This window comes from Mixophyes fleayi, chromosome 5 (genome assembly GCF_038048845.1).
Source record: "Mixophyes fleayi isolate aMixFle1 chromosome 5, aMixFle1.hap1, whole genome shotgun sequence".
NCBI lineage: Eukaryota > Metazoa > Chordata > Amphibia > Anura > Limnodynastidae > Mixophyes > Mixophyes fleayi.
Window position 1 is genome coordinate 51,982,820 of NC_134406.1, and position 13,298 is coordinate 51,996,117.

General features: G+C 38.8%; 1 protein-coding gene across 1 annotated transcript in view; it reads left to right on the forward strand.

Annotated features, from left to right (window-relative positions):
• The first annotated feature begins 2,106 nt into the window (after nucleotides 1–2,106).
• Nucleotides 2,107–13,298, forward strand: part of RAPGEF5 (Rap guanine nucleotide exchange factor 5) — a 178,221-nt gene continuing 167,029 nt past the window's right edge. Inside the window, exons 1-2 of the mRNA XM_075212192.1 lie at nucleotides 2,107–2,121; nucleotides 2,340–2,853. Of these exons, the coding sequence (XP_075068293.1) occupies nucleotides 2,587–2,853 (267 nt within the window). The 5' untranslated portion in view covers nucleotides 2,107–2,121; nucleotides 2,340–2,586. The remainder of the gene's footprint in view (nucleotides 2,122–2,339; nucleotides 2,854–13,298) is intronic.

Consider the following 13,298-nt stretch of genomic DNA (forward strand, 5'->3'; position numbering starts at 1 on the left):
GGAGTCTGGGCTTGAACCCCGGAGTGTTTTCTGCCACCTGTGCGCTGTCCACATCGTTCACTATTTCCTTAAGCAGCTGATGAGCAGAGGAGCTTTTAGGGGTTTGGGTGGGGGGTGCCTTGGCTAGCAGCATGAATCAGTGGTTCATATGAAGTGGAAGATTTTAAACAACTGTACAAGTGGAAATGGCACTGCTGAGTTTTTACAGAGATGCCTGTACAATTACCAGGTACACACACATGTACATATCTACATTATCTCTCTCTAATTATATATATATATATATATATATATATATATATATATATATATATATATATATATATATAAAAATTCATTGGTCTGTTTCTTTGTTTGTCTGTCTGGTTAAGAATTCGGACACCCCTGCACAAATTGGAATGACACCAACGCGAGGTGAAGTCAGACCTCTGGTTGGTGTACACTGGCCAGAACTTTGACCTGGGGGGCTGTTCTGAGCCTTCCACTGGATGGATTTGGATGAGAATTAATGCAAAAATGACACTGGGCGGCCGCCTCATAGGGGTGTTAAAAGAGCTGCTAATTATTGTTAAAAGGTTGACAGTTACATCCAACCGATTCATAACTTGAAGATTTAAACCCAGGCAACACCAGGTACTTCAGCGAATATATATATATATATATATATATATATATATATATATATATATATATATATATATATATATATATAAAATCTCCTCATAGCCAGGCTAGTTGCTTGGGATTTCTAGTTAACTGTGTCCACTACACAGATGCAGCTGGAACGTCTTTCACTATAGAGGTCATCGGTTTCTTTTGGCATGATCTGTAACCCATGAATAGCAGGACACACCTGGTAGGCAGCTCATTCTATTTGTGTTGTATCCTGCATTTCTATTTATGTTAAACACAGAGGATGTGTTTAACATAAAATGTCAAATGTTTTCTACAATGACAGACTTTCTAGCAGTGTCTACAGCATGGTGGATGTTTCTTACATTATCAGTAGTAAAATGTTACTGTAATGTAGTATGTGTATTTCATATATGTCAGAATTTAAATGGCTCATCTGTCAATCATATCTCTAGCATTAACATATAAGGATATGTGTCTGAACAATAAAAAAAAAATAGAAAATATAGACTTTTCACAAAAATAATAAGAAATACATATCATTACTAATCTCCAAACAAATGTTAGCCAATTCTAATCTAGATTATTGTGATATTATCATGCAAAAGGTAAGTACTTGTGTTAAGAACACACTATTATATCCTGTCTTCATCTAGTATGTCCAAGTACTTACCGGTGTTCAGACATCCTAGCGGAAAATTGTTGAGTTTATTCCAAATGCTTCACAATTAAATTACAATTTTAGTCTTTACTGCTGATGGTATAAGTTTGTTCCAATCATGCACTAATACTTTCAAAGGTAAATCAACACGATCCATCAAGGAGTCTCCTCTGGCTAGGTCAGTGTTGGCTAACCTGTGACACTCCAGGTGTTGTGAAACTACAAGTCCCAGCATGCTTTGTCAATATACAGCAGCTTATTGCTGGAAGGGTATGCTGGGACTTGTAGTTTCCCAACACCTGGAGTGTCACAGGTTAGCCTTCAACCCAGACCCATGTTCACTCACCTATCCCCCCTCACTTCTTTCTCCCGTTAATGAGAACGAGATCGTCACATTGATCACTTCCTCTCTCTCTTCCTGTTCCCTTGAACCCATTTACTTATATTTCAATATTCCTGTTACCTGTAATAGTCTAAGTGAGACGTTTAGTTCTCAGAGTATTCAGTTCCCCAAAGGTGCAAATTTTTGAATGGCTCTAGGTGTCGTGCGTGACGTCATGACGCCACGTCACGCCCGTTATTCAGCACGTACGGAGCAGGGAGTAGGAGGGGCGCCCACGCTGTGAGGAGGTAAGGATTTTTTTTTTTTTGGCGCGCTGCTCCCCCCCACCAACGAAGTGGGCGGAGCCAGTCCGGCCCTGTCACCCAGGGACCCGCCCCCCGGCAAAAAAAAAATAAATAAAAAAATGAAAAAGAAATTTAGGTTTAAAAAATAGAAAAATAAATGAATAACGCCGGTTGGTACTGAGTGCCCGGACCAGCACATGGTAATTATCACCCCCCTCCCTCTGGATATAATGATTTTAATCCTGCTGTGGCAACAATTCTCGATTTTATTTCTACAATGTACAACTGAAAACCTGTCTCATACTGCATTTATGTTGGAGTATCTGTGTCCCTTGTCTACTAGATAATCCTGCCAGGCACACGTGGAAGACATGAATGCAGTTTGCACGCCATTAATGTGATATTTACTCTTCTGCAGGTAAATGAGCTCTGGGCTATTTTGGAATGATTTCTCTACGCAGTCAGTCAGCAGGAACTAAGCTGTGAGGTTTGCAGTAATATTTCCACCCCTCCTCACTGAGGTAGGGGTGTGTTTGTGTATATGCGTCTCTGACAATCGGAGGTGAGGCTCCCAGCCTGCAGATACATCGTGCACACAGCACTGCAGCCTGTGCCAGCTGTCCACAGTGCTGCTGGAACATGCCCCTGCACCGCACGGCAGCAGTATGACTGTAGGGCAGGCGAGGAGGAGGAAGATGCAGCCCACCTCAGAGAGCAGTATCGGTGTGTCCCCTACGGGGCCAGCGGTTCCCTCTCTTAGCCGGAGCCGCAGCGTCCGTGAGCAGCAAGCGCAGCTGAAGCATAAGCTGAGGGAGCTGCCATCCCTTCTGAGGAGCGGCCTGACTCTGCGGAGAAGGAGTTCGGTCTATGGACCCTCGCCCTCGCTTTCGGAGACTGAGGAGACGGCGACGGCAACCGCCAACAATGGCCCGGTAAGTGACACCTATTCGCATTGAGAGACACATGGGTGCGCTCTCCAAATGCCTGACAACTGCAGTGTGATTACACCCGATTTATTTACACTAGGGGCACATGCCAGTGCACCTGGTTTATTTACACTAGGGGCACATGCCAGTGCACCTGGTTTATTTACACTAGGGGCACATGCCAGTGCACCTGGTTTATTTACACTAGGGGCACATGCCAGTGCACCTGGTTTATTTACACTAGAAGCTATATGCTAGTACCCTCAGTTCATTTTCACTAAGGGCAACATGCCGGTGCACCTGGGATATTTACACTAGAAGCAACAAGCTAGCACCCTCACTTCATTTACACTATAGGCAACATGCCAGTGCACACTAGTTATTTACAATACTAACATGCCAGTACGTTCAGTTTATTTACACTAGTGGGAACATCTCAGTGCACCTGGTTCATTTACACTAGTGGCAACATGCTATTGTGCCTAGTTTATTTACATTAGGGACAACATGCTAGTGCATCTGGTTCTTTTACAATAGGGGCAATGTGACAGTGAACTCAGTTTGTTTAAACTAGGGGCAGCATTCTAGTGCATCCAGTTCCCTTACTGGGAAAAACATGACACTGCACCCAGTTCTTTTACACTACAAGTAACATGAAAGGGCTCACAGTTCATTTACACTATAAACAGCATTCAAATGCATTAATTTCTTGCCATTGCCCCCAGTTTATTTATACTATGAGGGACATGTCAGAGTACCAACATGCTAGTTAGTGCACTGTTTTATACACACAGTGAGCACGATGACATTGCTGTCAGTGGTTTACACAAGAAACATAATATACCACTATATCCAGCTCACTTACAAAACATGTCAATGCAGTGTATTTACTTTTGCATTGTGCCAGTGTAGTTCACTTCTTTACGTTACAATTTGGCATTGCATACTGTTCATCTACATTAGTGAAATGCAGTGTGCCATTCGTTTAGATTAGCGATATTCCAGGGTATCAGTTCTCTGACACAAGCAATGTGCACAATCTATCATACTAATATACACTAGCAGTATGATACTTCAATTTAGTTTTGCAAGCAATGTGCCATCATGTCCAGTTCTCTTATAGTAGAAGAGTGCCACTCTGCCAGATTCACTTACACTGACATTGTATCTCTGGGACCAATTCATTTACAGTTGCAGTATGTACAATCCATTACCCACATGTGCCAGTGTCTCCAACCCATTACTCTTCAACCATACCTTGCTACAGAATCTGTATACATTTGTCACTGCACAAACACCATTGTCTTTCCACAGTTTCTTATGTCATTTCCCCCAACCATTAACTGATAAATGGCCACAGATAGATCTACTTCTGCTTGTGCACATAATTATTATATTGCCCTTTACTGATTGCACAATACTAAACCATTAATGGATTTGTTTGTTTTTCTTAATCAGTCAGTAGAAATGTTTCTAAACAGATGAAGTAAAATCTGATGCTGCTATCTAAATGAGATGTAATTTAAATCTGTTTTACCTCAACTTTTTTTTTTGTCAGAGCTTTCTCTAGGAGTTTTGACATGGGTGCAAAACTGATACAGATTTTACAGTATTTTATTTGTTTCAGTTTTAATCAATTTCCACTTGTGTACATATAATTGGCTTATACTTTTTTGTTTTTTCCATATTTAGTTGGTACACATTAGATGAGTCTTTTTCTTTATATTTGTTACTTCATACACTATATGGTCATAGGATGAGTTTTCTTAAAACAAAATTTCCCCATAGAAGTCTTATTTTGTCCCCTGAGCAGTAATTTGAGTTGGCTGTAGCTAATGTTATCCCAAAGGACGGATGATATATTACCTTACTGTGACACAACTAGTTTATCTGTGATGATATACTGGGTACTTTATCAGCAGGATGACAAATTCTCCTGAAATATCTTTACAGAGGTCTATTTAACCCTTACTGTAATGTATACATGATCTTTAGTAATACATTTTAGACGCATTTTATTGCTATTGTATCAAATGGGAAATTGGTTGCCCACTGGACTTAAGAAACCGCCAGTGGCACTACATGTTAAATGCCATTGTGTTTGACATGCGGTGGTAACCAACACTTTCAGTCGGGGTGTCAGTGGATGAATGGGAGACAATAGAGCAGACAGATGCCACTCCCGACCTTAGGAGCAAGTGGGTATGTGGACATTAGAATTAATAGGTTTTTTGTCCATTTACATGCTTTTATTAGCATTAAAAGACACAAGTAAAAGCATGATTTTTGATGCTTGTTGGTAAGGGGCCTAAAGCTGATGAAAAGAGGTTTTTCTATTTTTTGTTAGGGCTGTTCTGTTTGCTTAGGATATTATTTATGAGTTTGGTTATTGTGCTCAGCTGGTTCTGCGGATCTGCGTGGCAAAGTGGTTTTCACTGCAGAATGTGTATATTGTGCTGGAGGCAATGAGAGGATGTGGGCATTCCTAAATGGTGTATGTAGGATAGGAGCATTGAAACACTGTGCTATATGCTGCATCAGAGATTTCATTTCGTGAGAAGGGATATTAGGGGGGATCTTGTACTTGCATAAAAACATTCTTATTTTTGTTGGGCACTCCAGGGCTTTAAGGCTATACAAAGTGATCGAAAATTTGGAGGAGTCGGATACATTATATTGGGACTGTATATGTGATGGACTGATATGTTGTTTCAAGTGGTTATAAATGACAAGAATCAGCGGTATTTAATGGGGGTACGCAAAGTTTATATTATTGCCTGCCAGTTCTAGTCTATGTTAAGTTTGGTAATCTAACATCATATTTTGCATATATACACATACAGTATGAGTAAGTTTTCAGTACCAAAAAAATTCCTCCCATTGATGGTTTAATTTCCCATGAATAATCTGTTATGGGCGATGTTCATATGGCTTTTATTTTAGTGTTGATTTATTTACAAAAATTGTCTGTCATTTTATTAAGCTGGTAATATGACAGATCATTTGTTCAGTACTTTAAGAAATCACATTAACACTGATTATCATCGGTGAAAGCCTTCATGTGATTTCTCTCCGTACAGAGTTATGAATAAACCTATCCTTTTTAGATCATTAGATTAAGCTGAGACACAACAAGCTCAGTAAAGAATAAACATTAGAAATGCTTCAGCAGAAAATGAGTCAGGTTTTAATCAAACTATGAACTATCTATGATGTGTGGCAAAGTTATTTATTCATCAGTGCTTGTTGCTACACATCCTTGAATGGATCGCTATAGTCTGGTCTCTGATATATTTTTCTGCCTTGAAGTGCTGAAAAATCTATTGCATCACCTAAAAACATTTAGGGGTAAATGTATCAAGCTGTGAGTTTTCGGCAGGTTTGAAAAGTGGAGATTATGCCTGTAGCACCCGATCAGATTCTAGCTATCATTTTGTAGACTGTACTAAATAAATGGTAACTGGAATCTGGTTCCTATCATCGACATTTATTTAAATAGCGCCAGCAGATTTTGTAGCGCAATAGGCAACATCTCCACTTTTCAAACCCGCCGGAAACTCTCAGCTTGGTACATATATCCCTTAGACTGTTTTTGCATTTGGCAGATACAGTTATAACTTGGGTACTGGCAAATTGAACTAGCGTCTCTGTTTGGTTTGAAAAGCATGTAGCTTGCATAATTTCCATCATTTAGCCAGGCAAATTTGGGACAAAATAAGCCCCACCAGATCCATGCAATACATGCGCTATTTACACAAAACACGCCCTAATCTGCATAATCGCACAAATGTTTCAACCAAGACCAAATCACTTAGCTATATGCTCCACTCTTTCAAATGATTGGTTCCTATGAGGAGCGGAGTACAGGGCCCATGTGGCAAAACCACTGTACTATTTTTTTGAACACTGGTCACTGCTCCTCTCATAGGGAATGATGCTTGTTACTGCTGTTGAACTTTAGCCCCTCCCACTAAGCAATAGGAATAGAGGGAGACAATCAGGTTAACACCGTTTATTTTAGCTCTGTCAACTTGCGTACCAAGCCGTAATGATGATTACAGTGTAAGTAAGGTGGAAAATCAACAAGCAGATGTTTGAATTGCTTCTCGAGAGGAAACCTGGTTTGCCGTTGCTCCCACTGGTGTGTGTTGGGTCACTGGCCATATTGGGAACAGGAAGTAGTAAAAAAAAAAATCTCTTCTTTTAGTATTAGTCTACAGCATATACACTGAATGACATGAATTAGAAGTTAAATAAAAACAGAATCAGATTGTATTTTCATTGTTCAATAAAATCTCTTGGCTGACCTTGCATGATACTATATTGGGCCTCTATGGTGAAAATTATATTGTAAGGATATTCTATTTTATAAAGTTCTATGTAGAGCTTACAAGCAACTCCTGTTCACAAATATATAATACATATTTATATCAGGCAAATAGTATACGTAACATGTTTTTTATCTCACTCATGTGAGAAAATTCTGTGTTTGTGATGACCCGTATTGGGCAGAGGAAAGGTTCTGTATATTGTTGTTCATCTGAACATTAAGGATGGGTACACACTACAGTGCTTTCAGCCAACTATCGGGCCAATCACCCGATAAATGACTGTTTAGCCTGATATTGCATTAGTGTGTACACTTAGGCGATGAACAATACTTGTTCTAAAGCACCGACCATCGTTTGTTTTGATTGTTCAGCAGAACTATAACTATCACTCAGCTATGGAACGATGTCCTTCCAATCCTGCAGTGTGTATGCACTCACCATCAGGATCTCTTTAGAGTTTACAATCATGATCTTTTCAGCTGATGGTCATGACAGTTGAAGAGCACAGATTAGGGTGTAAATCTTTTTAAATATGTATGGCATGCTGATCAGGACTTTATTTATATTTAGTTGTTAATAAAATTGTTGTAGATAACACCTTTGTTGGAAAATTCTGTAGTGTGGAGCTTGTCTCTGTGTTATAAAGAAAAACTCCGTCTTTATTCTGCTGTAACAATTCATGACAAGCATGTGAGTGCTTTTGCACTAAAGCTACACCCTCCCCTGCCCCCACACACCTATTTTGGAGAAACTGCCGTGGATTATCCTCTGTGAAAGTCATTGTATTCTATCGCTCCAGAGGTCACAATTTTGTGGTTCTTTGGAGCAGCAGCTGCATTTATCATTCTACATATTACAGCTTGTAGTGACAAAATGATAAACAAGCCTGGGCTAGTCACTGGTATAGATGATATTAAAATTCCAAATTTGTCCAAGCAGAGGTTTACTAATATTTGGCTATAAATCAGTAATGTGGGTGCATCTTTTTTAAGCAGCACGGATGCAGGTTTGTGACTTTAAAAAGAGCCCCCCTCACCCCACCTTTGTTGTAAAAATTAAATATATACACACCAAAAAGGGACACCTTAATTTGAAGGGGGGAGGATGTGATTTAATCTCTTTTAGAGCTCACTGTCTTCTACTATCTACTTCAAGGTTATTTATTGTCTGCTGGTGAGAGAGGATCAGCAGACAATAATTAAACTGGTGCAGTCACTTTGAAAGAAGATGTCCCCAAGTTTTTCTGAACTTTTTTGAAAGAACTGCTATCCCTGATGTTTCTTTGCTTGTTGGCCAGGAGGAGCGTGCAAGTGCACACTGTGATGTCACAATATGCATGCAACCTTATTATGATGCAGTGGGTCTGCCACTATAGCACTACAACAAAACCCACCAATCACAGTGGGTAGTGATCGGTGGGTTATGTTTTGAATCCCTTAAGTACAAGAAGAGTGGGTGAGGGTGTGTCCAACTTGTCCTTAGCAGTCAAGGGGTTACAAAAGACAACCAAGGATATAAACATTAGAAGTGATTACCTGATTGCATCATAAGTATCATTGATGTTGCTAATGATTTAGAACTATGAATCATAAATATTTCCAACCAACACTGTAGTTGCCAATGTCTAACTACCAAGCGTTGCTTTATTAATAATTACCTTCCTTTTAAATCTGTATAGAGTTTTGTAAATACATTAATTTAAAATCAAACGTCGCTTGTTATTTATTTCATGGCTTTCTAAACAAAACTTTCTGAAGTTAAGGAGGAGATATATGCTTTATTACAATTTTGATACTTAGTATAGTAATTTAGTAATTTTTACATTCACATTGCACCAGGGAAACTTGAGTTTTCTCTAAGGAGGAGATATAACCTAAAGTGACTTTTGTTAATTTTTGAAATAGTTTCCAGAATGGCCATGTTTTATTTACATCTCCCAAAAGTCCTGATTTTCTTAGGCGAGAATAGGTGTGACCTGTGTGAAAAGGGACAGGACGTTGGGTGGTTCAGACATGACTTGGACAGACATGGATTTGAATTTATCCTGATATAACTATTGGAAATGTTGGGAGGTATGGTGTTACTGAATGGTTATAATAAAGTATTCAGATCATATTATGACCTGACATCTGTTCACAAGCTTTGTTTCTATTCCTGTCACTGTGTAAGGTCATATAACTATATGAAGGACTCTCACCCTATTTTTCCATTTGTCTAATGTAAGGGATGAATGTGGAAAAAATTTAGGACTTTATTTCGTTTCCATGATAGTGCTAGTTTGTCAGCTTGCACAGCTCCCAAACCAGATCAGGTCCCATTCCTTCTCTTCTCCTCCCTGTAACATATCTCCACACCGTCCTAATTTAGGAGGGACAGGTCTGAAATGATGGCACTGTCCCGGGGGATGGAAGGTTAGGAGATATGTCCCATTCACAGCTGCTATGCATAATAGTGGTGAACAGTGCCATGCACACCTGCCTCTGGAACGCAGAGCACATAAGGGGTGTTTTTAGGGAAGAGGGCTGGGGATGGCCCAGCACTTCAGAAGCACTCGATGCACACTGCCGCCCAAATTCCCCAATATCAATGGGGGGAGGTGTGCTATAATACTGTATGTTCGTCTTTTCCTAGACCTCAAACTGAGGTGAGATATTCCTAATGCAGTACAATAGCTAAGGGAATGTCCTAGTTGCAAGGGATATATGTGGCAAGTTTGGAGGTAGGTCATGGCATCAGTGAGAACTGAAAACGACATATGGATTAGCTCTCCTACCTCTTAACCTTGCACATATCCTAAACTGGACGCAATCATAAAATGATGTCTAGCATGGACATTCGTTTCTGCTAGGCTCAAGTAAACAAAGAGGTTTTTGCAGTGCTATTTGTTGTACTTGAGATTTTCTACAACAAAGCTACAGTACATAGCATTTGTGAAATTCCATTTTTCTCTCTTAGTCAATCATCAGGCAAATGACAAACAATATAGAAAGTAGAATTTTGTCTTTCATTTTTGTATTTTCAAATTTGCCAAAGTGATTCTTTTCATACCACAGCGAACTAGCAGTCTTTTAGATTGAACAGATATTCGAGAGAGTGCATTTGAATACCGAAGGAGACCGTGCCTGCCTCCCTGTTGTCACTGGTTCATAAGGTGGATATATTCAACATTCAAATGAGGATGCAGGCTCATTATTTAAGTCACTCATCAAGCTGTGTCTGTTAGGTGCTGTAGTAGGGCCAAAACCATTATGTTTTGTTGCATCCATAAAAATAGTAATGATTTAAAAATATATAATGGATAAGACAAAATTGAAACTTGAATGAGGCAGCCATTGACCTCCCCCCTCCCATGCTTGGATGTTTTCCCTTTTTCTGTACTATATCTGCCTCTGCCTTAGATATATAAGCCAAATAATAACACCTTTTAATAGCTTTGCAGACTGTAGCCCAGTTAGAGAAATGGCTTGTGGCATTTTTATCCCAACCTACAGTCACTTGATGTAATGCCATTTGGCATAAAGAATAGTTACCAGCAATTTAATATAGTTTCCAGGGACATTTTGCTGTTATGCCAGTGCATCTAAGTATTTGATGTGTGATACTGACTCGGCGGGTATAGGAGCACCACAATCTTCGTCATTACAAGTTTAATGAATCTAAATATAACCTATTCCCTGGGAATTAAGGACAGTTGCAAACTAAGCATAACGATGTGTATGTTAAGGAAAGCTTCGAGGACATAGTTGTTTTAAGTAAAGATTTTTTTACCTTTTTAAAACTGCATGATGCTTTTCAAAAGATTATTTTTACACATCATCTTTGCTCACTAGATATAATTGGAGAGTAGTATACTTTTTAGCATCAGGCTGACGATAGATTACCTTTTTCTTTGTGCTCATTCTGTCTAATAATGCCATGTGTTTCACAGATCTATTCCACTGTAGAAACATAATTATGAAATTGTCAGACAACTGGTTGTAATCTTTTCCATGAGAACAGGTATGTCAGGCAAACTAGGAAAAGCAAAGTGTCAAAATACAAATACCCAAATTTCTTGACCCATAAAAGAAATGTATTTTATGTCTTTTTTTAAATACATATATTTCTGTAATACATTTTGGTATGCACAGCAGTACCTAAATAGTTAAGTTGCAATAAGCACTTTTTGACACTTGACTAAACCACACAAAGCTTATGAATAAGTTAGATGTAAATATTACAGATACACAGAAATAAGGTAGCAAGCGTTTAAGCCCAGGTCATATTGTGCAAATCCTTTCGCACAAAACACCAGGTTCCATAACTGTATTAATACATAGATTTAAACTTATAATCAGTTTCTTAATTATGATTATATTAAGTGTTACTGACATTCCATTGGTCAGTTAAATTAAAGCATATTGCTAAAGGGAACCTTATCAGTGTGGCATCATTACGATACGATCATTACGATATGCTCATTCAAAGGCTCTGTAGTAGGAATTATATGTACTAATGTAATTTTTAGTAAACTGCATCACAACTAGTTAGGCTGCAAGCTGACAACATTGCTTCAGGAGAGACGCTAATACTGACACATGCAGGAGAGAGTGAAAGTGAGAGGTCAACCGTAGACTGGAAGATGTAGACTTGCCTTATTTACCTTCAATGCAATTCTAGTACTGGGGGGATTCTGTGTAATTGCAGAACCAGGAGATTTCTACGGTGTGCCAAAATGGGGAGGAGGTTGCCTTAAATGAGGCAATCTTCCAGTATTATTTGGCTGTTTTCTGCATGCATTTTGGCCATTCAACGAACAGGTCACATGTGTGTCTAAAACTATCCACTAATAATAACTAGCTACCAGTGTAGACCTGAACTATAATAATCTCTGTTTATCTCCGTATAAAAATGTATGTTTAGCACAATGGAGCCATGGTAACAAATTCATTTCACTTTCCATCATTTCTTCAATAGAAATTAATCTGCCGATAATGCCTTTGCTTTACCATCTTTCAATCTCTGTGACCTTTTGAAGCCAGCAAATTGTGCATTAATGATGTTAGCGCTTTGTCATTACTTTTCATGTGTCAGTGGAATGTGATAATTGCAGTAAGTCTGCTGGTGTCATGAATACAACAAATGACTAAAGTGTGAATTAAGAATACAATGATGGAAGCTCGATGAGATCCACATATGTTTTGATTATTTGGTGTATTTTGTAGGTTTTACAAATGTATGGAGCATATATTACAACTGTATAACCAACATTTAACCCATCAAATTTTGCTATAGTTTCTGAGCACTTTGGTATATAGTTTCTTAGGGGAAGTTATGTACAATATATTGTATAGTACATTGTATATAAAGTTGTTCTGCAGATCATTACTACTTATAATCTGTCATGTACTGAACATGCTGATGGTTTCTTTGTGCCTCATTAATGTCACTAATGTCTAGTGAAGTGATAGGCTGACTGTTAGCTTTGTCTAAAAATGTCGTCTTACTCTGTGTGTTAGGCTGGGTACATACTACAGGTTTTTCAGCCAACTATTGGGTCAAACTAGCGAGAAACAGCTGTTCGGGCCAATATCACATTAGTGTGTATAGTTAAACGATGATCGACAGTCGTTTCAAAGTACCGATTGTTGGTTCATTTGATTACTCATCCTGTTTAAAAATCTCGTTCCAACCGCCTTTGCGATCCTGCAGTGTGTATGCACTCACTCGACTCGCTGCCCAGAGAGAATTATCAACCTGTGTCTGTGTTGTTAATTGTAGAGAGTGCTGTAGGTGGAATAATTCATCTGTTCGTTCTGAGACTGAATATTTCATTTCAAAGTCACAGAAGCTAAAGAATTTTATAATGACATTGTGGAAAAGTTTATTTTGTGTTTTATAATCGGTGTGACAGGAATGACTGACCACACTGCTCTTGGACCAAATGAAGAGCACAGATCAGAAGGTAAATTGCGTATAGTGTGTAAACATGAATCTGCAGACTGATTGGGACTTCAATCATTTGTAAAATCGTTGGTGATAGCAAATTGGTCGAAAGTTTTTGCAGTGTGTTCCCAGCTTTCGTGATATGTATGCTTTAAACCTGAACTATACTCAAGAATAGGGTTACTGAATGGAATT